General features: G+C 46.0%; 1 protein-coding gene across 4 annotated transcripts in view; it reads left to right on the top strand.

Annotated features, from left to right (window-relative positions):
- UBE3C (ubiquitin protein ligase E3C) overlaps nt 1-26,593 on the top strand; it is a 100,483-nt gene that overhangs the window by 12,430 nt on the left and 61,460 nt on the right. For 3 of the 4 annotated variants that reach the window (XM_072964054.1, XM_072964055.1, XM_072964052.1), the window contains exons 2-10: nt 11,359-11,412; nt 14,403-14,477; nt 14,820-14,966; nt 18,015-18,130; nt 18,288-18,445; nt 21,000-21,153; nt 21,675-21,895; nt 22,385-22,614; nt 25,136-25,323. In XM_072964054.1, the coding sequence (XP_072820155.1) occupies nt 11,359-11,412; nt 14,403-14,477; nt 14,820-14,966; nt 18,015-18,130; nt 18,288-18,445; nt 21,000-21,153; nt 21,675-21,895; nt 22,385-22,614; nt 25,136-25,323 (1,343 nt within the window). The remainder of the gene's footprint in view (nt 1-11,358; nt 11,413-14,402; nt 14,478-14,819; nt 14,967-18,014; nt 18,131-18,287; nt 18,446-20,999; nt 21,154-21,674; nt 21,896-22,384; nt 22,615-25,135; nt 25,324-26,593) is intronic. The other variant, XM_072964053.1, reaches the window with a different exon arrangement.

The raw sequence follows: 26,593 nt of genomic DNA, 5'->3' as shown, positions 1-26,593 counted from the left end.
ACATCTTTATAGCCAATGATTTATAATTATTTTTTAGGATAAATTGCAGAAAGAAGCTGGATTGCTTGGCCAGAGTGCACATGTTGTGAAGACCTGCGATAAGCTTTGTTGTCTAGAACACATGACGTGGGCTTCCACTCCCTGGCCTTGCAGTGAGGTGCTGCCTCTGGGCGGCTGTGTGTGGTCGCAGAGCGCAGTGTAGTGAACCCTGAGGGCGTTTTGTCTCCAGGTGTTTGTTTTCTTTCCTTACTTGTTACAGTTACCTGTGCTGCTATCCTCAGCGTCTGTCTGTCCCCTGCAGGGCGCTGCACTCCCATCTCATCTTGGCTCCTGCTCTGTGCGGAAGAGGTGCTTGTGTCCCGTGGAGGAAGAAATCAGGGTTCAGAGATTCCAAGTCATTTAGTGAGAACCACGAGGCTCCATGATGTGAGCCCTGGTCTGTGCACTGAGCCTCGACTGGGTGTGTGTAGCCTGCATGTCTTGTTTCTGTCCCTGCTCTGCTTAAGTTTTCCTGTACCTGTCTGGCAAGTCGAGGACCATGTCCTGCAGGTGCTGAGAAGGTGCGTTAACAGTCCTGTGTCTTTTTGAATTAATTTTCCTTATAATGCAGCTTTAATGCTCTTTATAATTTTTTAAGGAACGTTAGTGAACTCTAGCATGTTGGCAAACAGCACAGTTCGTATCACATCGTTGTTGCATAAGATGAAATTGTAAAAAGTATAATGGGAACTTGAAAAAATGCTCATCTCCACGACCGTCTGGGCTTCTCTTTTTCACGTCTTGTAATGGGAAAGTCATAATTCTTGATAATGAGAAAATTAAATTAGATTATCATTAATCCTCCTTGGTCTAATAATGTTTCTATATCCAGTGGCCCTTTTAAAACAGTTACCTTATTTTAATTGAAAAAGGTTATGAAAACTGAGATTCTTCCAAAGGGCATATAATGAAGTCTTCCTCTTGTTGAGACTCCAAACGTTACCAATTTCCTTAGTATTTTTTCAGAACTAGAGTAAATATAAATAAACATATCCCCTGACCTTTTTAAATAAAAAGGAGAGCAGAGCACATTCTTCTCTCAAGCACTGCATCCTAGTGATAATTCTGTGCCAGCACCTTTAGGTCTGTGTGGTTATTTTTGTGGATGCGTAATATTCCATCACATGGTTTGTGTCATGTAACCACTTTGCTGTTGATAGATACATACGTGCAGGCTGTTTCCTGGGTCTCGACATTAAAACAGTAATTAACATAATCATCACATGGTTTGGGGGTAAGAAAAGAAAGTCTTTTGGAATTTATTATAATGGGATTTAAACTATTGCATTTTTTGAATGTTTATACATACATTTTTATTTAAGATAGTAACATACATTTTAACATTTAAATGAAGGAAATTTTCTTTTCTCGTGTAATATGCATGTATTAAATAAGAGCCTCTGGAAACCATTGAAAGGAATGTACTATTCCTATTTCAGAGCAACCTCCTTTAGAACATTTGGTTTAAATTTAGAATGTTGAGTTTAGGGAACTTCAATAAAAGAGGGAAAATGAGTAGCTTTTTTGTCATTTTTTTTCTATTTCCTGAATCTTTTTTTTTTTTTTGAAGATGAGGCATTTTTTTCCCCAGTCATACATATACATATATTCATTGTCATATTCTTTTTCATTAAAAGTTATTACAAGGTATTGAATATAATTCCGTGCTATACAGAAGAAATTTATTTTTAATCTGTTTTTATATATAGTAGTTAATATTTGCAAATCTTGAATTCCCAAATTTATCCCTTGCCACTCCCCTTTCCCCCCAGTGACTGTAAGACTGTTAACTATGTTTTGGTACTTTAAAGTTAGCTCTTTTCTGATTATAAAGTAACGTTTATCATGAAAAATTTAAATACACTGAAACATATAAAGCAAATTACCTATTTGGAGTCCACGCACGACTTAGGAATGACACTGTTAATATGTGTGTGAGTTTTGTTCTAGTCTTTTTCTCTTATTGTTTGAACTGGGAGTCGTATCTTATTAGTAACTTGCTGTGTTTTCAGGCACCTTAAGCATTTTGCGTGTTTGTGAGCTTGGTTGCTCGCATACTTTCACAAAGGGTCCTCCTCACAGACCTGCAAAAATAGGGAAAGCCCACAAATCGTAGGCTTCATGTTACTCAAAAATAAACCTTTTGATAACTCTTAACATTTTAATTAACTCAAAAGGAAGTATTTTACTTGCATATTCTTCGATTTGTGCATAACTACTAGTATTGTGTTAATACCTGAGAGTGGGGAAATATACTAACTTGAAACGGATGTGACACTCTTCTGTTTACATTGCTGAGTGGAGTAAATTGCTAATGGAAGATGACCCAGACAGAGGAAGCATAGGAAACCTCATGGTTTTTTTTAAAATGTGAGGTATTAATTAACGTGCTAAAGTTCTTTTTACAAATGTTTAGTGGTCAGTTTGAGCATTTGGCTTTATGGACCTTGTCATGTTACATAAATTTACCTTGAGCTATATTCAAATTTTTGATGATACAGTTTTTTTTATTCTGAGACTTAATGACATCTAATTTAAACTGTATATGACTTACTTTTTAAATACTTCATTTTGTTACCATTTAATTCATTAGCATGAAGAAAGCATTTTTCCCCATTTAAAAAAACATCTTTATTAATGGTATTTGTGAAGTTTGGCCATATTTAGCTTGCAGAACCGAGGAGAAGACAACATGCCTGAAGCTAAGAGATCAGATAGGGAGTCTGCCGTGATGTACCGCTGTTCCGTGTTGGTGAGTGGGCGCAGCGCCACAGCCGTGAGGTGGGCGGCCAGCTCTGAAAGCGGCTTGTGTCCAGTGGGGCAGGGCAGTCAGTCGTCAGTGTGGATGCAAAACTGGCGTGTGACTGACTGCTGCTAGGACTCCCCTTGTTTTCTAGGCCAGTGGAACCTAGGAGGTAAAAGATAGTCCAAGAATAATAAGTTGAAACCAAGAACTTGCTAGGAGTCAAAATCTGAATGTGCTGTTCGCTGGCACCTTGTCCTCTTCCTGCAGTCCGCTTAACTGTGAACTTAGTCTTGGTTATGTTGAGCTGTTTTTAAAAGCTTTTGTTCTTAAATAGTGTCATTATTTTAAATTTAAATTCTTTAAACTTTAAAGAAGTTTAAAGATTCTTATTTTAAAGAAGTTAATAGTTTCTTATTTTAAAACAATGAGAAAGTATTACATGTACATGGATTATAATTCAAGCAGTAGAAGATAAAGATGCAAACAAAAGCCTCCCTGCCTTTCCCCCGCTGTCCCCTCCTGCATCCCTCGCCCTCATCGCGGTCTGTTGCTGGGCTCCTCCTGTCCTCCTGGAGCCTGCTCTGAGCAGAGCCTGCTCTGAGAGGAGAGCCACTGAGGTGGGCATCGCTGCCCTCTCCTCTTGTTTGAACACACGTGGAGCGTGCTGAGCCGTCTGCTGTAATTCCCTTCTGCCCCGGTACTCTGTCTGGAGAGAGTTCAGATCAGTGCAAACAGATCTGTGCCTTTAAAAAAGAAAATTGTGTATGATACTTCATGTAATGTTCTGTAACTTACTTAGCTGTCATGTATTTTAATAGCCATTTAGGTTGTTTTCAGCTTTTTTGCTAATTTAAACGTCATTGCAGTGCATATCCCTGTATATGTGCCAGCTAGTATTTGCAGGTTAAATGTCGAAGTGCTGGGCCAAAGGCCGTGTACATTTTAAAGTTTTGTAGTTGTTTCCAAATTGCCCTTGAAGAAAATCGTATCAGTGCGTGAAAGCTGCTCCTCCGTTGTCCTCCTGGCATGTTATCTCAGTTTAAAGTTTGCCAGTTAGACAGGGTACAGAGCCTGTTTCATTGTGTGCTTATTGCATTTTTTCCTAAAATGAGTAAAGATGAAGTTCTTATGTTTAAAAGATCTCCCTGTGTACTGTTCATAGCTTTTGCTAACTTTTCTGTTTGATTGTTGATTATTATTAAGGCTTTACAAATAGTTGGTTTTGCAGTGTTACAAATGCTTCTCCCCACTTGGCCACTCTTCTACCCTTGATTATGATGTTTTTCTGTGTGGAAAGGTTTAATTTTACGTGGTCAAATTTATCATTATTAAATAATGACAGACAGTAACATAGACCCAATGTGTGATGTGGTATTTCTTTCTTAGAGTAAGCCTTCCTCCACACGGAGATTCTAAAAACTACTCCCGCGTTACCCTCCCATGTGATGCGGTGCCGTGTGTGTGCAGACCTCAGGTCTGTCAGGAGCCTGTTCCGACGTGAGGACTGGACATTCAGTGTCACTTGTTAGGCCCGCCAGTGGTTGCGGTGCTGCTGTGTTTGAGCAATGCACTTCTGTCTTCAGGTGTGAAATGCCGCCTTTGTCAGAGGTGAGTCTCCCTGGAGCCCCATGGCGGTGAGCCGGCTGCCCCCGCTTCAGCCTCGTTAGTGTAGGTGAGTGTGTGTCCCAGAGCCTGGTGTGTCGTGGTTCCGGTGGTATGTGAACGAACATTTAAATTTTTTCGTAGTGTGTATTTCAACTCCTGATGGAAGAATACAGCTAGGATATTGAACCTGTGGTTTTCCTGAAATGCTTGCTCTCCTGAGGAGGGAGGAGGGAGCATCATGGTGGGCCGGGGTGGACCACAGGTGGTCCGTTTCTCCAGCCCTGGTCCACCTCGCTCGGGAAGGTTCCTGGACGCAGAAGCTCCTTGTGCCTTGTAGTAGGTTTGTTTATTAATTTTTTTTGCAGCAGCAGCAGGGTGAATTTTTCACTTTCGGAAGTTGGTACTTACTTACCAGTTCGAGCCACGTGTAGGAACTCAGAATTGTGAATTGAGGGCCTGTGCCTTTATTTTTGCGCCTGACTGCAGGGCTGGCTGCAGGTTGGGCGGTAAAGAGGCAGTGTTGCCTTTAAAGCCTAGTGGTGAAGATTGTCTTATAAATTCAGGTGCTAGAGTTGATTGCTTTAATGACCCACTGGAACTAGCTTTTATTTTTGTAAATTTGTTGCCTGCATACAAAACATGAATCAAACAAATGCAGTGAAGATTTCTGAAATTCGGGGTTTTTTTTGGACTGGCTGAGAGAGTGAGCCTATCCCATGATGAACCAAATTCCAGTGTGAAACCATGCTTTTGAAACCATAAGCATGCCACCCCAAGCTTGTTAAACTTTTGGGAAGAAACAGGAGACTTCTAATCAGAATAAAAGTAAGCGCACACGGCGACAGGAATGGAAAGTGCAAAAGCTGAGAACACATCATGGCAGAGGCTGGACCTGCTAACTGGCCAAATGCACAGAAAGTTGTGATTAAAAGTGGTGATTAGTGACAAAGCAAATTGCGTGCTTGGTAAAATCCCTTTGTTCGGGGACAGAGTTCTTTGTCCACCTGGAGACGAGCCAGGTACGGGGAGCAGCTGCTACTCTCCCAGGGAAGGTGGGGTTGGTGCTGCTCAGGGCGGACTGAGAGCCCCCGAAGTTACAAACTCAGCTAATCCGTGACTGTTCGTCAGCTGAGAGCTGAATAAACAAGTCCATGAGGACGTTTTTAATCTAACTCATAAATCAGAGGACATCTTTTAAAATCCGTTGATGACTTTGTGACAAAAAGTAACACGGACTTAACACACGATGTCACTGGAAAAGCAGAAGATAGTAGGAAACACTGTGGTGGTTCAGTAAGGGGCTTGGTCCCTTGTCGTAGCACCGGAAACTTGACCTCTCTATGCAGAAGGCAGTCCTGTGAGTCTCATGTATGCCAGGATATTTAAGAGTAGTTCCTGTGTCTGTGAGTCTGTTTCTGTTTTTTAACTCTTTTGAACTTAGTTACTAAACAGAAACAGACATAGAAAACAAACTGGTGGTTACAGGGGTTGAGGGTGAAGGGATAAATTGGGAGTTCGGGATCTACAGATATTTACTACTACATACAAAATAGACAGCAAGGTCCTGCTGTGCAGCACAGGGAACCCAATTCAATACCTTGTAATAGCGTATAATTAAAAACTACGAAAAGGAGTGTGTGTGTGTGTGTGTGTGTGTGTGTGTGTTAACTGATTCACTGTGTTGCACACCAGAAACACAACATTGTAAATTGACCACATATCAAGAAAAAAGAAAAAAAAAGTAGTTTTTAATGGTGTCAATTCAGCACTCGTGTTGAAAGCAGGTGGCTGAACTGTAGCCTGCCTGCGGAAGCTTGAGCGCCCACTTGCCCTGTGGACCACAGGCAGGTCTCTCCTTGACGCCTCTTCAGAGGAGATGCTCTTCCTCACCTTTCCGGCTGCAGTCCCTCTGTCTTTCTGCTCTTACTGACTGAAGGTGTATGGCGTGGATTACTCTGCATGCCTAGTCGAGACTGTGCTGTGGGCGAGCTGCTTAAAGGCTTCTCTCTAGGGGGTTTGCATGCTTAGCGCGAGCAGCGTGGAGGCTGCAGGAGCAGCCTGTGCACCTAGGACTCGTTTTTCACGGAGAGAGTCGAGGTCCCGCTGGAGAGCACGGGGCCTGGCTTCAGTGTCTTGCAGTAGACTATAAAAATGAGCGGCTGCGTAGGTAAGGAATAGTGATGACATTTGTGATGTTACAGTATTTTTGAAATTCTTTGTTGACGTCCCGAGAGAATGTAGAACGTTGGAGTTGTCCATTGGATTTAAGATTTGCCTGGCCAGTATTCTGACTTGGGTGGCACCAAGTAGTGCTGGCAGGATGGCATAGGGCTTTCTGATGTCGGCCTCTGCAGAAGGGTAGCTGTGCAGGCTAGTTTCTTTATTTATCATGAATTTGTTTTTCAACTTGAAAATCTTTTAAGCTTCAGTTTTCCAATTTTACCTTTATGCTTTCTAAATTTAATCCTTCAATCATAAAATTGTGCACATTGCTAACCACCAGGATTTTAAAGAGAAATAAGGCACAGGCTCTTCTTAAGGAACTCATAATTTATTAAAGGAGAAACAAATAAATACAGTTACAGTTACCTTCACTCTCCACTCTCCAGGGTCAGTAAGAGAAAAAAGGTTTTCTCTTTAAAGAGGTACTTTTCTATGTGATCAAATCCTGGAGCTCCTGTTAGGCACGTAGATACAGACCCTGCTGAATGCTGTATGATCAGCTGTGTGCGGTTGGAGCACGCTGGCAGGCGGCAGCCTGGTGTCTTCCCGCAGGCCGTCAGTGCTTATCAGAGGGGCTCCTCCTGCGCACTGTGCGCCACGCACCCTGCTCTGGGCCGGCGTGAGGTCTGCTGCACTGTGATCACCCATTCCTGCTGTTTTCAGTGATGGAGTCCGTTTTGTTTTCTTACTTTCTGCTCTTCTCTGGAACAGTCACAGCCACACTGGCTCTGTGGCGTCACCTGCTGGAGGGACCTTCCACAGCACTGGGTGGCCACGTTTTTGTGGGTGATGCCCATGTTGGCCTCCGTGACCCGGACCCGCGCAGGTAGTCGCTTTCTGCATGTTGAGTGGTCAGCCCTGTGTTCCGGGTACACGTCCGTGAACGCCAGGTGTGCTACAGCAGTCTCTACATCGGGGAACCCACCAGGTCCTTGTGGGGCGCGGGGGTGGGCGAGGTCTTCCAGGGCGTGCTCCATGGAAGAGATGACATTCACGCGGTCTCTCTCAGGGGAGCGGGTGCTCACCGGGTGCACGTGTTAGTGTCAGGAGGGCAGGCCAGCCTGGGTGTAAGGAGCAGAGCGCTGGGGGCTTGAAGGGGCTGGGAGGGCAGGATGTGTGGGAGGCAGCATCTGGAGATGGTATGAGGGACATAGTTGGGAGAAAAGGGAGGAGACGCTTGGCCATGAAATTGCTGTGCTGAAGGCTGTCTGAACTTGATCTCTGATGATCCGCTGGCAGTTCTCAGATCATGCTCACAGATAGGCTACCACGAAAGAGAAGAGTGAGGGTAGTATAGTAGCTTTACATGAGTTTGGTTAACTTCAATAACTGAGCTTTGAGAAGAGATGGTTCTGTTTAGTGTTCAGTGGTCTTTTAGGAAATGATTATTAGACTGATTTTTGTTTGTTTTGAGGGTGTGGCTGCCCCGTGTGAGTGATGCCATGGGGGGAGTCTGAACTCAGATGACGGGCAGCTTGAACCCTGGACGGTCCGTCCACACGTCTCCTGGCTCTCCACCCAGAGAATCTCAAGTCAGTGAATTTCAGAGTCATCGTGACCTCCCTTCTGTCCCAGCTGTCCTGGTTCGAGGTTTGTAGCCAGAGGTGGTGGTCTCAGCTCCATCCTCTATTCTGGCCTCTGACTCCCACAAGGAGTCTCCGAGGTCAAGGTCAGCCCTGCCTCCCGCCCCGCTGTCCCTCCGCTTCTGCCGCTTCATGGGCTTCCTCCCTCTGCTGCTGTGTTTTCCATCTTGTCGTCCTTCTGAACACATCCTTCCAAGATTTCTTTCAAGTTCACCTTTTCTTCCGAGTGCTCTGGGGCAGAGTCGGTGCGGTGCGCACCCAGCGCCTGCCTGTGTGAGATGTGTGCTCACGGGGGCAGGGCCCGAGCCCGCTGATTCAGGCCTGATTGTGTCACCCCCAGGGAGGTGCTCAGTAACAGGCTGCTGCATCTCCCACCAGACAGACCAGGAACTCCTCGGGAGCGAATGCGTTTATTACTTCCCAGCTCTCCAGTCCCCAGCATGGCCCTCTCACTCCTCAGATGACTGAACAGGGCGGTCCCTGGGCGGGAAGCACAGGAGGCAGCCCTGGTTCTGGTTTGGGATTCGGCTGCAGCCCGGGTGCCCCGTGACGGTGGGCATGGCTCACAGACGTGGATGGTGCGCCGCCACGCTTTTCTTTCTGTGCTGAATTGGCTCCTGGTGGCAGCCTTCGTGCCCCGGGACTCTCTGCTTACCTGCTTGGCCTTTTCTAGATGTGCTGCCCCCTTTGTTTCTCAGCCCCTCCTGCTTCCCTGCACTCAGAACTCAGGCCACATTTTGGTGATCAGAAAGTTTTTTCCTGTGGCCTCCCCCTCCCCACCAGTCTCTTTTCTGATATACCTTCCAGATGACTTACATATTATGAAGATAAAAGATTTCTTAAATTCCTCAAAATGTGAAATTATATGATCATATTTATTGTCCTTTTTCAAAGTAAACAGCACACTGCTCGATGACTTAGGCTCTGGACCCGTCGGGAGTTTGGGAGTTGGCTCACTTTTGTCGTCTATGGACAAGAACAGCAGAACTTCCTTAGAGAGTTGTGCTGAGGGATACAGCCCCAGCCGAGCCCAGAGGTGCAGGGTGCCGCTCAGCACGTGGGGGGTGCTTCCGCCACCCGTGTTTGTCCTCAGGTGGCCCCTGCGCCTCCCCTCGTCCTCCTGTGCTCGGGCCGGGGACGGGTGCGGACAGGTCAGTGTTGGCAGCTGCTAGTGCTGTCCCTGGAGCCGGCTGTCCCTGGTGGACTCCCCCGTAGACCTTTCCTCCTCTGTGAACTGTGCAGGGAGCACGAGTGCTCTTTGAAAGGCCTTAACATTTAAAATACGCTTTTGCCGTTGAAGTCACACGCCAGGCTCTGTATGTGTGCCCAAGACTTTGGATATGCTCGCTGTGCTTATTTTATTATTTTTGAAATGAACTTTTTTAAGGAGGAATCTTGATAGCTCTTGAGCACGGGCAAGAGAATGACGCTCACATTTAGTAGTGCCCTGCAGGCCATCAAAGGCCAAGGATGTCCGCCCTCCGCACGCCCGACACGGGCCCCTGTGCGTCACAGTCCTGCACACAGCAGGCTGCAGACTTAGAGCAGAGTTTCTGGAAACTCTAAGTGTCCAGTTAGAATCCAGTTACGCTTTTTAATAATTAGTATCTGTTTTGATTTTTTAAATATTGCAGCCTAGGTGCTGTGTTGCAGGTGTTCAGAAGTGCTTTTCAGCTGAATGGTTACTTTTCTTTTAGACTGCTTTGTTTTACTTAAAGGAAACGTTCATTCATTACTTTGTAAATACTGAATACCTGCACATGCCAGACCTGGAAGCAGATGGTGGGGACACAGGTGAGGTGCAGGCGGGGCCCTGAGCCATGGGGCTTCTGGGTTAGGACTGAGCTATGTGTGGAGTAAATTTGCCGACTGTTTGCCAGCGTGGACCACTTTTAAAGGTAAACTGTGCATTTAATGTCAGACACTACGTATATTTTCTCACAGTCGTAACAGCAGTGGCACTTTAAGAAATCTTAAGTCTTTAGCTATAACCAAGTAATGAACACATATTGAATCTGGACAAATGGAATAAAGGAAAAGAGATTATAGGCATTTTCATACCACTTCTTTCATACATCAAGATAATGACCAGGAATATGGTTGTGTTTTTATCTAGAAGCTTTCCAGAATTCTGAGCGTCGCAACTTTGCACTTTCTGCTTGAGATTTTTCCATTCCCCTCTTCTTTTAATTAATTAATTAGAAACAAAGTACTTTTCTGACCTTTAATATGGTAGATGAAGGCCTTATTTGAATTCAGGAGATTGAATTTTCTGTAATGGAAAATATTGAGGATTTATTTCTTTGGCTTTAAATTTTGTCAGTGAGAAACCTCATTCTGCACCTTGTGTGTTCCTTCACGTATCAGTGTACTGTTTAAATTGACTTAATTACTTGCATTCTGACACTGTTCTGATGGGGTGTGTATTTGTGTTAAGAAAGTTCAGTTTGTTGAATTTTCTAATGATCCATACACTGGTATCTTAGACTTTAATTTTATAAATTTGCAAAAATAAAATTCACATATAGTTTAGCCTGCTGGGACTGTTCTGGGGGAAGGAGGCTGTCTTTCAGTATTTTTATTTTATGTGAAATGTTTAACTTTCTCCTTTACTGTTTCAGTTCCTTCTATATATCAGGCAATTTTGTTCAAAATACAGTTTTACTTATGATGAGAATAATTTTAAAAACTTCGTAACAATAAAGAAATTGATTTTTCTGTTGAGGTTTTAATTGAGATAATTGTGGACTCACATGCAGCTGTTAGAAATAACACAGAAAGGACTCTTGTTCACGTCAGTTAAGTTCCCCTGCAAAACTAGTGTGAGCTCAGCCAGGATATTGATGTGTGTGCAATGCACTGGTCTTACACAGACCGCCCAGTTTTACTTAAACTAGTGTGTGTGTTTGTGTGTGTGTGCATGTGTGTAAGAAATCAGATTGATTCCTAGAAAAACTACTGAAGTGCCAAGTTTAATTAGATCTGTGACCTGGGAGTGGGAGTGGGGAAACCGTTTAACCTCTGGTGGCTCAGATTTCTCGTTATGTCAGACGGTTTGATTGCATGATCTTTCGAATCCTTTTGGGTCGGAACATTCTGTATTTTTGTACGAGAGTATTTTAGAATTTGAAATTATAGTCTTCATCTTTTCTCTCTGTGCAGGAAGAAAAGGCTTCTCTGCTGCATCGTGCTCAGGAAGAGAGAAGAAAGAGAGAGGTAACAGTGGTTCTGTGATAGTCTCCACAAGGAGCACTTTCTGTGGCATTTAAATGAGTCTTGGTTTTACTGTTACAGATACAGGTGTGTTGCGTGTGGCATCGCGCTACTCATTCATTCATTCATTGTGTGTTTATTTGCATATTAAACTTGGGAGACGTTTCTGGATTGTTGGGTTTCACAGTAAGTCATCCATCCTGGAACCAGTGTGGAAAAGATGGGCTGAAGGGGCAGCTTCCAGAACAGAGGGAGAAAGCGGGCCTTCAGGTCGCTTGCGTGCTCCTGGTGGGTTTCCAGAAGCTCTGGGAAGCCTTGGTATGTCGTGTCTGTATTTGACCAAGCAGAGGGAGAGGACTCAGTGTCGCGGCAGGTGTCTGAGCTGTCTGTGAAGAAGCAAAGTAGATGAGAGGAGCAGGGGCATTTGCTGTTTTATTCTTTATTTTATGTTTCATCTTTCTAGAGATAACTTCCTAAAATGGCTTTACTTGTTGAGTCATCAGCGATTTTGGTGTCTTGTGGCCTGCGTTTCTAGATAGGTTTTTGTTTCATTTTTTAATAATTCATTCAGTCCCGCCTAAGAAATACTGAGAGTTTGTCATGCTGCAGGCACCGTTCTGCTTGCTGAGCGTGCAGGTGGCAGGTAGGACAGTGTTCTGCTGGGTGGTGGAGCACAGGCGTCAGTCAGGGTGCCGCAGCGGTGACTGGGGAGGAGTGTGACTGAAACTGGGGAGGCCGCTGTGGATAGGGTGTCTGGGGACGGTGTCTCTGAGCTGGTTAGGGTTGAGTGAATTCCTGAAGGATGAGAAAGGAGAGCTGTGGGAAGCTGGAGGAAGAGCAGTCTTGGTTAAGGGAACAGCAGGCGCGGAAGCTCTCAGGCAGGGCTTCTCACCCTCAGCCTGGTTGACGTTTTGGACGGAGCAATGCTTTGTTGTGGGGACTGTTCTGTGTGTTGCTGGGTGTTCAGCAGCATCTGTGGCCTCTCCCCGTGCGATGCCCCAGCACCGCCTCCCCGGCTGATTCAACCAGAAATGTCTCCAGAAACGACCCGGTGGTCCCTCGGTGAGAGAGTTGCCCTCACTAGTGACTCGCTGCTCAGGTGGGGTAGCTGTGTGTTGGCTGGTGTGTCTAACCCTCTCTGGGGATTCCCCGCCAGCCGTCTCCCGGCAGTGCTTCTGCTGCACGCTGCCTCTCCTCCTCCTCTGGGACGCGCAGCGGAGGGCGTCCAGGCTCTGCCTCATGGCCCGTGTGTCTCCTGTGCTCTCTGCTGACGTGTGTCCCTTCGGACGTTTGTGCTTCGGTTGGGTGCTTTCTGCTCATCTAGCTTCTGGCCTCTGGACTGTCTGATAGCTAAATGCACCCATTGAGTTCTGGACTTCAGGTTTTATTTCAGTTCTAGAATTTTCTTTGATTCTCTTATCTTTTAATTTCTTGAACATAATTGTAGTTTCTTAAAGATAGTGTTTAAACTCCAGTATTTGGAGCTCCCATGCGTTTGTTCTGTTCGTCCTGTTGATTTTCATTTCTTGCCTTTGGCCTAGTTATTTCTGGTTGAACACCAGACATTGCACATTCTAAACTGAAGTGAGACCTTCAGGCCCTAGAACGTGACCTCTCTTTGGAGAGCTTCACATGTGCTCTGGCAGGCCACAGGGAGAGGGACAGGTCGCCTATAACTGCTGTCGGGGTGAGCCGGTTTGAAGCTGGCCTTCAGTCCTTGGGAGGGTCAACCTGTTTCCCAGGCATCTGCCGGACGGCCGGCGTGTTCCGAAGACTTCCTCCTCAGCAAACAACTGACTGAATGAAAACAAATGTTCTGACAGTTCGTGGGATGATACATGAGTGTTTAATTAAGTGCTCTTAGACTCATCATAGTTATGAGTAGGTTCCCGAACCGCATTTCGAGCTCAGAAAGCGCCCTTTCGTGACTGGGTGGTGTGTTCTCCGACCCCAAGGTGCTGGGAGTGTGTGTGCCTCTCAGGCCTGGTAGGCGACATTCACAGAAGATGTGAAACATGTCCTGTGATAAGACAGGGTTTAGTGTCACCTGGTTATACCTTGTGACTCGTACATCATTCAGCATCACTTCATCTTTATGGAAATCTTAGTTTCTGTGTCTTTAAAGCAGGAGTAGCACTCACCTGAACAGGTTCTGTGCGAATGCGGGCACGTAGGCGCTTCTCAGACAGTCACAGCCACGGCGGCTATGGTGATGATGAGGACTGGATGATTTTGCCGGGTCACTGAAAATTTTACAGATAGTCTCAAGTCAAGATAAGTTGGAATTTTCTGCTCGAAAACAAAGTTTTAAACATCTTTAAAAATAGATGTTTGTGTTGTCTGTTATTCTTTTTATATTTAAAAAGAAACTTTTTAAAGAAGTCTTACTGTGCTGGTAGAATTGTAAAGTGGAAGATAGTCTAGCATTTCCTCCGACAGTCATTCCACTCCTAGGGGTACATCCTACGTCCCCACAAACACTTGTGCATGAATGACCACAGCAGCATTATTCCTAGCAGCCCAGAGCGGACAGAGCCCAAATGTCCGTCAGCTGAGAAACGGACAAACAGAATGTGAGCCGTCGTAAAAAGGAGGGAAGTACTGACTCGTGGTGCAGCATCCCGCCCTGGGAGACGAGTCAGGCACCAAGGCCACACGTTACGATCCCGTGTGTGCGTGGTGTCCAGAACATACAGGCAGAGAGAGATCGGTGGATGCCAGGGGTGGGGCCCTGGGGGAGGAATGGCAGGGGTGAGGCAGGACTGCCAGCGGGTACAGGGGCTTCACTGGGGACAGCTGATGAAAATGTTCCAAAATTAGATAGTGGTGGTGATTGCACAGTTTTGAATATATTAAAAATCGGTGAATGGTGCTCTTAAAGAAGTGAATTTTATGGCATGTGAATTATATACCTCTTTTTTTTGAGTCTTATCTAGCTCTTTGTCATTGTCATTGATTCTGACTGATTGTTCTTTTGTCCCCATATGATTCAGGAAGAAAGGCGAAGACTGAAAAATGCAGTAATTATCCAATCATTTATTCGAGGCTACAGAGACAGAAAGCAGCAAGTAAGTTTGTTTTCAAGCTGAGAGAGTCAGGCATGTGCAAGCTTATTTTAAATATGGATTCTTGGAAGTGGAATTTATCTCGTATGTGCTTCAAATAATAAAATGGGAACACAGGCCGTAGCACCACTGGAGATCACAGTGGCAGGCGGGGGGGAAGACTCCAGCGTGGCGCTTGGGTCTGTGGCTGCATGCCGGGCTTCTGGGGTTCATTAACCCTTTACCGATGACAGCGCCTCGGGTAACGGAGATTAACTGTCAGTCCCCCCACACCAGTCACAACGTTTGGTGACCGTCTAGACCATGCGATCACGTGCCCGGTGCTTCTGTGTTGTTTGGTTTCAGTGTTCCATCCAGAGAAGTGCGTTTGATCGCTGCGCGAGCCTGTCCCAGTCCGGTGGCGCGTTTTCCCTTGCCAGCGGTCCCAACCTTACCCTTTTGGTGAGGCAGCTTCTGTTTTTTTACAAACAGAATGAAGACTCAAAACGTTTGGTGAGTGTTAACCACGTTTTTACTAACCCTTCTTGTACCTTTTAAAAATCAGCTTTTGAGTAGGTTTTTTCAATTTTTTATTATGGATAATTTCCAATGTAAGAAAAGGCAGGCTAGCGTGCTGTGCTCGCCACTGTGTGCCCATGTCCCAGTCCGGACAGTCAGCACCTGTTCCGCACAGAAGCCTCCACGCCTGTGCCTCCAGCCCTGGGCAGCGCACCCGACGCTCACAGCGTGCTCCCTCTGAGCGCTGCGGTGGGGGCCTCCAAAGCCCAGGGCCTCTGGCAACAGCCGGAGTGTAACTGTGTTGCTTCTGAGAGTGTGTGGGCTCTGGTGTTGTCAGCCACGCGGAGCAGTGCGCGTTCACGGTGGAGACACGCAGTGAGCTGCCGTCTGAAAGGCGGGGCTTGCCGTCGTTCCGGGTCTCCCGGGAAGTGCTAGGAGACTCACGCGTGATTATTAGGTGAAGTCTGTGTTCATCCTTAGGAATGCTTGTTTGCCTGTAACAGACATCTGAAGATAGAAGACAGGTGTGCCGTGAGAGTAAGCCTTCCACACAAACACACATACTGGAAAGATCCCCACGTGAGACAGAAGTTCAGAGGGTGTGGTGGTCCTTCACTGCTTAGCTCACGTTTGGCTTTAAAACCCGGCATTTCCTCCTGGACGGAGCGGGCTGGCACATGGGGCGGACTTTCCGTGCCCTGGAGCTGTCGAGAGAGGCAGCAGAGGCGGCTTAGGCTGCTCGCCCTGGGATTTCCCAGCGTAGGCTCCTTGCAGGCTCGCTGTCTGAAGACGACGAGGAGGAGGGCTAGAAAAGTGCGGCAGCGCGGGGTCTGTCAGGCCTCTCGCTGGGCCATCTGTCGCGTCTTCACGCGCTCTGACCTCACAGACTGAGCCGTCTCTGCGGAGCACAGCTACGTGAGGGCCGCTGCCCAGCCCTAAAGACCCCACGCAGAGTTAGATGTCATCAGACCTGGTTCACAGATGAAAGGGAACTGGAATGTGTGCTCAGTTTGCAAACAAATGCAGGAGCAGTGAATACATCACACGTGAGAGGGAAGTCCCCTGTGCCGCTCCTGTAAGTCCCCAGTCCCTGCGTAGAGCACAGGTGCGCGGCCTCTTGTGGTCGCTTCCCTGGCGTGCTCTGTGCACACATGAGCACGTATGGCTGTCCCCGCTCGCTTGATTTATTTATTTTTGTTGTGACTATAAATATGCCCTCTGCTGAAACGGTGTACTGTGGTTGTTTTCTTCTGTGTGCAGTTTTCTTGAATCATTCTGGAGCTAATAATTGCATCACTTTTGTTTACTTAACTACCTTCGGATCTCTTGATAAAGTCGTCTTCGACCTTCCAGCAGTAAAATGCTTCTCAGTACGATCTCCCATGATCAGAGAGTCAGGGCCTCCGTGCGCCCTCCCCCAGCTGCCCCAGCAGTGACCGGCTGCTGTCCACGCCTGCCGTCCCTGGGAAGACCTCTGCTTTGCTTCGGTTTCGCATCCTCCTTCCTGATTCCGCATCTTCCTTCTTTCTTGGTTCACCCCCTTGTTTTCCTGATACACCTCCCCAGTTGACTTCCTAAGAAGGGATGATGAAGAAGGGAAGTTTGTAAAACTTTACTTATCGGTGTTAGTAAGCAGCAACAGAAAGTTAAGCAAAGCAGCTGTCTGATGTAGTTAGAACTTTGGGGGTGTTGTGGTGCATTTGTCAGAGCTACAAAAAAAACCCAGTATCAAAACCCAAAAAAGAAGACTGTGCTCAGGGAATATAGCCAATACTTTATCACTATAAATGGAGTTTAACCTGTAAAAGCTGAATCACTGTGTTGTGCACCTGAATTTACATACCTGTACATCAACTCTACCTCGATTCAAAATTTTAAAACCCCCTGTTCAGAAAGTGTTCATATAAAATGCTCTGAGGTTTTTTTTTTTTTGTCACAGGCAACTTGAAACATCATTCCTTGATTAATGTATTTACAGCCTTATTCTTGTCGCTCCTGCAGTGGCTCTTTAGGTTCTATGATGTCAACTTACTGTACCTCCCGTTTTTATTTGTTAAGTGGATAGTACAGATTTTAACATGAACTACAGGTCAGATGGTACAGAAAGTACTCGTGTCATAGCGGTTCCTGGGAAGATGCAGACGCGCAGCTCCAACAGGAGAAAGCTGGTGTAGGCAGGTTAACACTCGGAGTGGGTCTCAGAATTATTTCCACCTAACTTAGGACATGCTCAGATTTATGACGCAAAACACTTACGTTAGTGCTTTGTTTGATAACATTTTCTATCAAATAAGTGTTACTGTCAGAGGAGAAACTCCTTAAAGGTGATGGGCAAAGAGAAGGTTATGTGGCCCATTGATGAGGCTGCCTCAACTTTAACTGGTTCTAAAGGCGTCTTACGAGGTGAGCAGATAACAAGAAGTCAGCAGAGAAAGCACAGGCGAGTCTTTGCTGGGCTCTGCGCCTTCAGAGCCCTTTCTGTGAGCGGCCTCTGGACTCCATGGGCCTCCTGACAGCACTTGCTGGACGCACTGCCAGCCCTCCTGTCCAGGGCTGGGGCAGTTCTGGCCAGCTCCTCTTCCTCCTCCCAGCTGTGCTGAGGTGTACTTGACAGATAAAGCTGAGGTAATGTCACGTGCACGGCGATGGTTTGATACACGTAAACGTCGTGAAAGGGTTCCTCCCATCTAGTTCAGTGACTCGTCCAGCACCTCCCGTGTTACACATCTGGCCTTTTATTGGGAATAATGGGGCTGTGTGCTTGTCTTTTCTACCAGAATTTCATGGAGTTACGGAAGGAAAGTATCCAAAGTGAACTTCTAGTAATAAATTTAGTAATGTAGCTTAACGCTGGCGTGCTGTCTCAAGATGGAGAGTCCAAAACGTGTCTGTACCAACTAAAACCTGACTTCGAAGGTTCCCTTGCTAGCGTGATTTGACTGCTGTGATTGTCTGTTTGCCCGTGGAGGGGATTGGTGTGCTGTGTAAGCAGCTAGTGTTTTGTGGGCTGAGAGTTGTGGTTTGTCTGTTCTGCTCTTTCAGATCTGGACGTGTCAGAACCTGATTAAGTACAGCTCTGCGTTTGTCCAGCAGCTGGACGGCTCCGACAGGCTCACGTGCTTGTTTCAGATAAAGAGGCTGCTGGGCCTGTGCTGCAGGTGAGCCCGGCGGCTTGTGCGGCGTGCTCCGCGCTCCCGCACGCTGTAGGCTTAGCGCAGAATGGCTCGAACACTCGCGGTGAAGGCGGGAATTTGAGGAAGGTGTTGGGGACGCTTGCCGTCTGGTATGTGATACTTTTTTTTTTCACTTTTGCAGGTTGCTGCAGAACTGTAATGATGACAGTTTGCATGTTGCACTTCCAATGAGGATGCTTGAGGTGTTTTCTTCCGAGAACACTTACTTGCCTGTTTTACAAGATGCTAGCTATGTGGTGTCAGTAATTGAACAGATTTTGCACTACATGATTCAGAATGGTGAGTGGGGGTGTCCGCACGCCAGGCTGCCTCTCCGGGCTGCCCGCCTAGCCGGACCCTGCACGGGGCCCTCGGAGCAGAAGCCTGTGCTCGGTCGGGGGCGTCCCGGAGGGCTCTGTGTTCTAGCGTTGGTCCTCCTCTCCACCCCCCCCCCCAAGCACTGGGAAGCGTGCTTCGTCTCTCCACCTGGTTTTCCTTGCTGCTTGACAATGAAGCGGGAGAACGTCTGCTCTCAGAAGCTGTCCCAGGCGCGCTTGCCGACGTGTGCCTGCGGGGGGCGGTGGTGCCGGGTGCACACCGTCCACTGGCGGGGAGAGGCTGCGTCGTCGGTCCCGTCAGCTCCGCAGGGCAGAACAAGACGCTTGGCTCACTTGGGTTCTCTGACTGACGCGGAGACACTCTTCTTAGAGGGCTGCGTGTGTGCCATGTGACGTCCTGGCTCTGAGAGTCCTCTGAGCACGCGTTGGTCACACTGTCTCACAGAAAGGCTTTGAAATACACGTGGTTTTTAACACTTTTATGATGACTTAAACAGTGTAAAATAAAACAAACATTTTTGAAAATCTGATTCCCAGTGTTCTCGCAGGTAGCAAGTCAGACACTGCAGGGCTCCTGGACTCCAGGAATACTGATGTTAAACGTGTATGTTAGTCATAAAAGGAGCTACAGGGAGTCCTAGAAGGCAGTGGTTACTGATAAAAACATAAATAACTTTGGTTTTGTTTTCTCGGAATGTACCAATCTAGGTTAAATCTAGCTAGTTTAATCCTCAGGTTAAAACTTAAAAGTAAAAACTGAATTAAATTCATACACCCTATACATCTTACACATCCCACACTTACTGTTTGACTTGGGTTTATAAAAAAGAAACTCTGCTTAGCTTGTGGTAATTAAAAGTAAGTAGAAATTTGTAGAATTTGATCTTTTAAAAAACAAATTAGTGGTAGTTATAAGTGGTCCACTATGTCAGTTGATGTGTTATATGATTATATATTGATTTAAGGCTAAGCATTCAGTGAGAATGTTCACCCTTCTTTATAAAAGTGTAAAGACGGTGACTGAGGAACAGACATGACTCTAAATGAATCTGGAACTAGGAGGTGTTTCAGAATTCCGTGCAGAAAGTGCTGCTTCCAGCATCTTCTCTGGTATAGCCGTTTTTCACCTGTTTAAGTAAATCGCCTCCTGACGTTAGTCTGTGAAGCGTAGCGCTCTGCTTGTTAGCGGTCTGCACCGCGGCTGTGCCCTGCGTGCTGTGACTCAGTGCGAAGCTGCGCGACAGGCACCTGTGCTTAACACTCTGGCTGTGCTGCCAGTCTGCTCGGTGTGCACTTCTGTCGGTGTTACTACATGATGCCGTGACACTTGAAAAAAGTTTTCTTGATGTGGTAGAACAGTTTTTTCCATGTATTTTTGTCTTTTCAAGCTTTCTTGTTGAGTTTCACCAGTAATGAGCGTGTGTGAGGTTAGAGTTGGGGTGGCTACAAAGCAGGTGCAGTGATAGAGCACGGAGGGTCAGTGTTGAGCGACGGTACCTCAGGCGCAGGGCTGGAGAGGACTGCCGAGCAGATGCCTGTGTCTTATATGTGCGCCATCAAACGTGCGTGCGCAGTGATGAGACATAGACTCCATCTGCTGTGTAAGGAAGGGGCGGGTGTTTCTAAAAGGTTGCGTGACTTGCGTCATTGGCGAATAGCAGGGTTTATGCCCACCGCACGCCTAGAGAGCCCATGCAGCTTGGGAACTTGTTGCTGCTTTGTGAAGGTTGCCTCTGAAACACTCGGCTTCTTGGTGCCCACGCTGTGGTCTCCAGAGAGACCCTTTCCTTTGAAAGGGAGAACCCCTGGAGAAAGGTTGATGCGAGTCCTGATGGGGAGACGAGAAGGTGAGGCTGGGGCATCTCGTCCCATCAAATAGTGGAGGTGCTGCTGGTGGCCCCTGGGCCCCGGGAGCCCATCTCGGCTCACCCCATCGGCCAGTCAGGACAGCTGGAGCGTCAGTGAGGAGAATGGCGGCCGCGGTGGGACTCTGAGCTCAACATGCTGCGACTGCTTATTTACATGGAGGATGCTTCGGAGAGAAATTTTAAAAATAACAGTATATGGGCCTCACTTGGATCCTGATTCGCATAAACTAGTTAAATAAAACTTTGTAACATGAGACAGCTGGAGACTTGAACACTGACTAGGTGTTTGTGATGTTAAGGAACTACTGTTAATTCATTTTAGCTGCGATAATGGTATTTTTAAGGGAAAGAAAGTTTCTACCTTTGGTGATACACTGCAACAGTGATACCTTGGGTTTGCTCCCAGACGAGCGGAGGCGTGGGGTTGGCTGCAATTGATCAGCGGTGGTGCTGGGCGCTGGCACGTGGGCTTGCATCATCTCAGGCTGCTTTCGTACTCAGCGTATTTCTTAATAAAAAGTTGAAGAAGATTGAACTTGAATTTGTACCTGTAGAGATTTATAAAAAAGCAGTTAAAAATTAACCGGTTTTTACCCCTCCTCGTAAGAAAAGGTACCAAGTTTTAACTGCGTTTCTCTTTTCTTTTAGGGTATTACAGATCTCTCTATTTGTTAATTAACAGCAAACTTCCATCCAGTATTGAATATTCTGATTTATCTCGAGTTCCTATAGCAAAAATTTTGCTAGAGAATGTTTTAAAACCATTGCACTTTACTTACAACTCCTGTCCAGAAGGTGCAAGGTGAGAATGGAATCAATTTATTGATTTATGGGGGAGGGTACAGCTCAGTGGTAGAGTGCATGCTTAGCATGCACAGGGTCGTGGGTTCAATCCTCAGTTTCTCCATTTAAAAAAAAAAGTGAGAGAAAAAGTGTTGATTTTTATAGTTTCCCAAGATCTGTATCTAACAATAACTTACACAAGATACTATTTTAAATATAGACTTGAAAGTCAAACTTTTGCTGTGTTAGTATGACTCAGTTTAAAGAAAAATGTCCTTTTTCTGTCTGGCCTCCACCCTAATACAAACATATAATTCTGTTGACCTAGTTGTTTCTTGCTTTCCTAGTAGCTACCAAAAGATACAAAAACGTGGCAGAGTTTTCTTAATAGGGAAGACACAAAATTAGGTTCAGGGTGACCTAGTTGATGTCGACCGCTGAACTTTGATCTGGAAGGATATTTTGAAAGGTAATTTTAATCAGTGATTTTGTGCACAGCATGTTTCGATTTTATTAAAAGCTTCCAGTTTTCTTTTTCAGGCAGCAAGTTTTTACAGCCTTCACAAAGGAGGTGTTGGCAGCGCCTTTCACAGAGCAGGTTTTCCATTTGGTCATCCCAGCTCTAGCAGACGTGCAGGCTGCTTTCCCTTACGAGCCCTTTCTGAGTGCACTGCTGTCGGGAGAGAGCGGCTGTCCGAGGACAAGCGGTGGGACACCGTGGCTCTTCTACTTTGTTCTGACTGTTGGCGAAAATTACCTGGGTATGAACTGCAAGACATTTTGCCCACACTCACACGGAGGTAGTGTCAGCACCTCAAGGGAGGGGAGTGCCTGGTGGGTGTCATGTTGTCAAGGTGGCCTCTGGGCTGGGAATTTCTGGGAAGAGTGTTTTTGCTGAAGGGCTGTGACCTGGATTGTGTCCCTGGGGAAGGTTTCCAGGCACGGTGAGAAGTCTGTTACAGATGCATATTATGAGGCCGTGGAGATTAAAACGAGTTTTAGAGTTGAATGGGGGAGCTCTCCTCAGCACAGAGACGGTTCTCTCATGTATGTGAACTACTGATGTGCCTGTTCTGGAGTTTTGCTGCTGTCCTCTAATGTATTTTGACGCGTACTTCTGTATATGGGTTGTTAGGGTTGTAGTAAGTCCTGATCAGAAATGCCTCTCTGAGAATAAGAAAAATGATCACCTGCGTTTTCAGGTTTCTTTTTGATCCCTTCTAATTAAGTGTTGTCACCGTTTCACAAAGGGACCCTCTCTGAGGAAGGACTGCTTGTGTACTTGAGAGTGCTCCAGACCTTCCTGTCTCAGTTACCAGTGTCGCCTGCTAATGCAAGCTGTCAGGACTCAGCCAGTGACTCTGAAGACGAGAGCGAGGAGACGGGCAAGCAGGCCAGCACCCCGGTGAGCCCCGTTCCTGCCCGCCGGCCCGTGCACCTGTGTGGCGTACACTGCCCGCGGCTTCCTCTGGCTTTGAAGGTGTTTTTTAACTTGGTGTCCATCCTTATGGTTTAATTACATGAGTCATACGTGAAGGCATTCTTGTGGTGAGGCCTTCAGCCTGTGGAGCTGTGGCCTCCCGCCCCCTCTGCTGCTGTGCTGTGTCCCCAGAGATAACATCCTAGGGACTGGAGATGCCCTCTTCCGCACCTCCTCCTGCACGTCTGCAGACGTGCCTGCGGCGCTTGTGTTCGGCGGTTTTGTGTGGAATCAGGTCACACTGTATTAGTTTAATTGTCACTTAGGAAGTGTTCCTAGAAGTGACATTGTTGGGTTGAAAGGTGAATGAGTTGAGTTTTGAGTTCTGAGAAAGTGCACTCACCATGTGCCTTACCGTAAAATTCACCCTTTTGAGGTAATCTAAAATTTAGGGATTTTTTTAGAATACGAGCGCAGCTGTGCAGCCTCCCCCATGCTCCGATTTCAGAGCGTCTTCATCACTCCACACGCATCCACAGCAGTCACTCCCTTTCCCGCTTCTCCCTGCCCCTAAAGGAAAAAAAGGTTAAGTTCTTTCTCACCCTGTCTGTGAACACCACGTAACGTCTTTTGTCAGTTTTTGCCAACTTCATAGAGGGTAAATGTTATGATTTATTTTAGAATTCATTTTAAATGCATTGTCACACATTATTTGCAGATTCCCCTTCTCTCATTTCTTAGCTCTCACTGTTTACTGTGTGTTTTCAAGGAATAAAAAACCTTATGTCTTATATACGTATGCGCAATTTGTGTCTTACCTAAGTGACTTTTTTTCTCTTAATTATTAATTAATTTTTTTCTCTTAATTGAAGTGGCTTGAGGGATCGCTGTACTAGGTGTGAAGTATTTTTCTGTGACGAAATTTCACACTAATCAGTGCTAAGTCTAGTCCCAGGAAGAGTGCGCTCGAGAGCGGCCTGGGTCTGCCGGGTGGGGTGGGGTGGAAGGGCGAGGCAGTGCCGTGTGTGCGAGGAAGTCATCACAGGCGGCTGGGGAACACAGTCATTGTTGCCGGGGCGGGGCTGATGACAAGGGGGCAGAATGGGAATTTTGGGTGGATGCTGGAACTTTTCATCTGTAAGAACTCAGAACTGTACCCCAAAGAGTGTAAATTGTATTGTATGGTCAAAAAAAGAAGTGGGATCCTGTAGATGAAATGTAGATAAAGCTTCTGTTTTTAGAAGATAGTGTTTTATTTTATCATATTTTTATTGAAGTACAGTCAGTTACAACGTGTCAGTTTCTGGTGTACAGCACAGTGTCCCCGTCACACATATATATACATATATTCGTTGTCATATTTTTTCTTTAGAGGTTATTACAAGATACTGAACATAGTTCCCTGAGCTGTACAGAAGAAAATTTTTTTTAATCTGTGGCCAACATTTGTAAATAGAAGATAGTTTTTAACACTTACTTACCTTCTAGAAAATCTGTGAAATAAAAATTTTATTTATACAGGTGCACCTCGTTTCCCTGCACTTCACAGACACTGCATTATTTACAAGTGGAAGGGTCTTGGCAGCCCTGTGCCGTCAGGTGATGGCTAGCATCTTAGCAATAAAGCATTTTTTAGTTGAAGTGTGTACCCTTTTTTTTTAGATATAATGCTGTTGCATTATGCACTTAATTGATGACGCTGGAGTGTAAGCATAACTTTCATCTGCGCTGGAAACCAGAAATTCGTGACTCATTTTGTTGAGATACTTGCTTTATTGTGATGGTTAAAACCAAACCTGCAGTGTCTCCAGGCTGTGCCTGTACGCAGTGTAATTTGTTTCTGAGTGAAGATATATATCAGCTGTATCTCTAATACAGTGTTTTATTTGGTAGATTATTATAAGTTACATAAATTATATTCATCCAAGTTTCCAAACAGTAAGTCAGCAATACCCAATGTTGTGTATATGGCCAGTTTTATATATTCATATATGTACACACACATATGAAAAAGGCATATGTCTTTGGTTAATATCCCAGATAGGTAAACTGCATAGAGTGTTAGCGCAGGTTTTAGTCAATGAATCAGATCTTTTTGAAAAGTCAAGATACGAAATAACTTACTTCATTTGATTAAATTATAGGTTCTTTATATCTGAGTATTTTGCTTAAACTGTGATATCGCAAAGAATTTAAAATGGAAATTTTATCAGATGAAACATTTTTCACACATATTTGTATATAGTACAATGCAATCTTAAAAATATGAAAGAAACTTTTCTTAAAATGTACAGACTGAAAATATTGTCACATTAGTAAGCAAAAACTGAGCATTCACAGTTCTGTGCTACAGTGCTGGGCAGAACTGGTGCCTGATACAGATAGTGACTCTGGCTCTCAGGAGGATTTTAGATTACTGGGTGCATTAGTAGAGATACTGATACGTTCGTCGTGAGGTGGATACGTTTCAGATAACGCCTGTCTGTTTTCACTTGAAGGAAAGGAAGGTTCTATGTATCTTTGTAGGGTAGAGCTCAGTTCTGATAGAACATTATTAACTAACTTACCTGGTGTGTTTTAGGAGGATGGTAGACTGTCAGTACCGTACATAACAGAGGAGTGTCTGAAAAAACTGGATACCAAGCAGCAGACCAACACCCTGTTGAACCTGGTCTGGAGGGACTCGGCCAGCGAGGAGGCCTTCACGCTGATGGCGGGCATCTGCCACACGCTCATGGTGCAGCACCGGGTGATGGTGCCCAAGGCCAGGCAAGTGTCCGCGTGTGGACGGCGGTGCGGCCGGGCTGGTGCCCCTCCCCTCCTGGCGGGCAGCTTCCCCGCAGCCTGTCAGCTGTGTCTGCCGTTGCCAGGGGAGCACGGCCTAGAGTGGCGGCTGTTCTTGCTTTTTGCGGAAGACGGAAGTTGTTCTGTGCCTCTCTTTTCTGAACTAGCCAGTACTTTGAGATCCTTTTCCTGTAGCATGCTCACAAATCAAAGAAGCTCGTTCTCGTGCAGTATCTGGGTGAGGGGAGGGCGCTTAGGCCTGGCCGCCCATTTAAAAGTCTGCCTCGTGCCTGTGTTCTAGAACCAGCATTTATGCTCTTTTTAGGCCTTTTCATAGCACTCTTTTTGTCAGGTTGCCCTTGACAGTGTGCTCTAGTATCTGAAATACTGAAACAAGAAAGTTTTACAAGACTTTGAAGTAAATTTTTGAGAGGGACAAAACAAAACATGGAAGTTTAAATGTGGCAGATGAGTATGACAGCAGTCTTAAACCATTTTTTCCCTCTATTCGGAGTGACAGTTGAGCGGTTTCTTGGAGTTCAACAGAAAAACGTACGAGCACGGTGCTGCGCTGTGTAGTAGGCGCCGGGGGCCGCCCGCGGAGCGGCGCTGCAGGCCAGCCCCACTGCGGCACAGCCGCCGGTCTGCGTGGCTTAGAGTCCTCCTCTCTTGTAACGTGCTGTCCCCCAACGTAGAAAGAGCTGTTTCTTCTGCTAGGAAAGCAGTCTTTGAAATGAACTGTGTGCGTGGACCACGTCATCGGCTGCAGCTGCCTTGTAAACACTGAGGCAGCCGGCAATCAGGTGCTGTCTTAGCTCTCTGGTGTTTATTACTGTCGGAGGAAGTAAGATGTCAGTGAAACTGTGTTCCCTAGATGAGGTGATTAGCTCTCTGTGGCCTAATTGCACTGCAGCAGGATGTGAGATCTGAGGCTCTGCGGCTGAGCCAGGCCACTTGCTTTTATTGGAGCACAAAGTCCATTGCTTCGGGTGGTAATGACTGGATTTAGTGCATCACTGCCCTGGCCTGGGGTTTACTAGTGAACCGCTTCCCAAAGGCGTTTAATGGGAAAGGAGCTTTATATGTAGCCTTGCTTTTATGAGTACAGCACCTATTTCCTCTAAGAAAGTACTCTAGGAATTCTGTTTATGGTTTAAATATATTAGGTTTCGAGTGTTCAGAATGTTTTCATAGCCCACGAAGGAGCAAATAGGCTTACTTTAGCTCTTGAGGATTTTAACTGCTCTCAGCTTAC

Source organism: Vicugna pacos, chromosome 7 (assembly GCF_048564905.1).
Source record: "Vicugna pacos chromosome 7, VicPac4, whole genome shotgun sequence".
Taxonomy (NCBI): domain Eukaryota; kingdom Metazoa; phylum Chordata; class Mammalia; order Artiodactyla; family Camelidae; genus Vicugna; species Vicugna pacos.
Note: the sequence above shows the minus strand (reverse complement) of the source record. Positions and strands in the feature narration are given on the sequence as shown.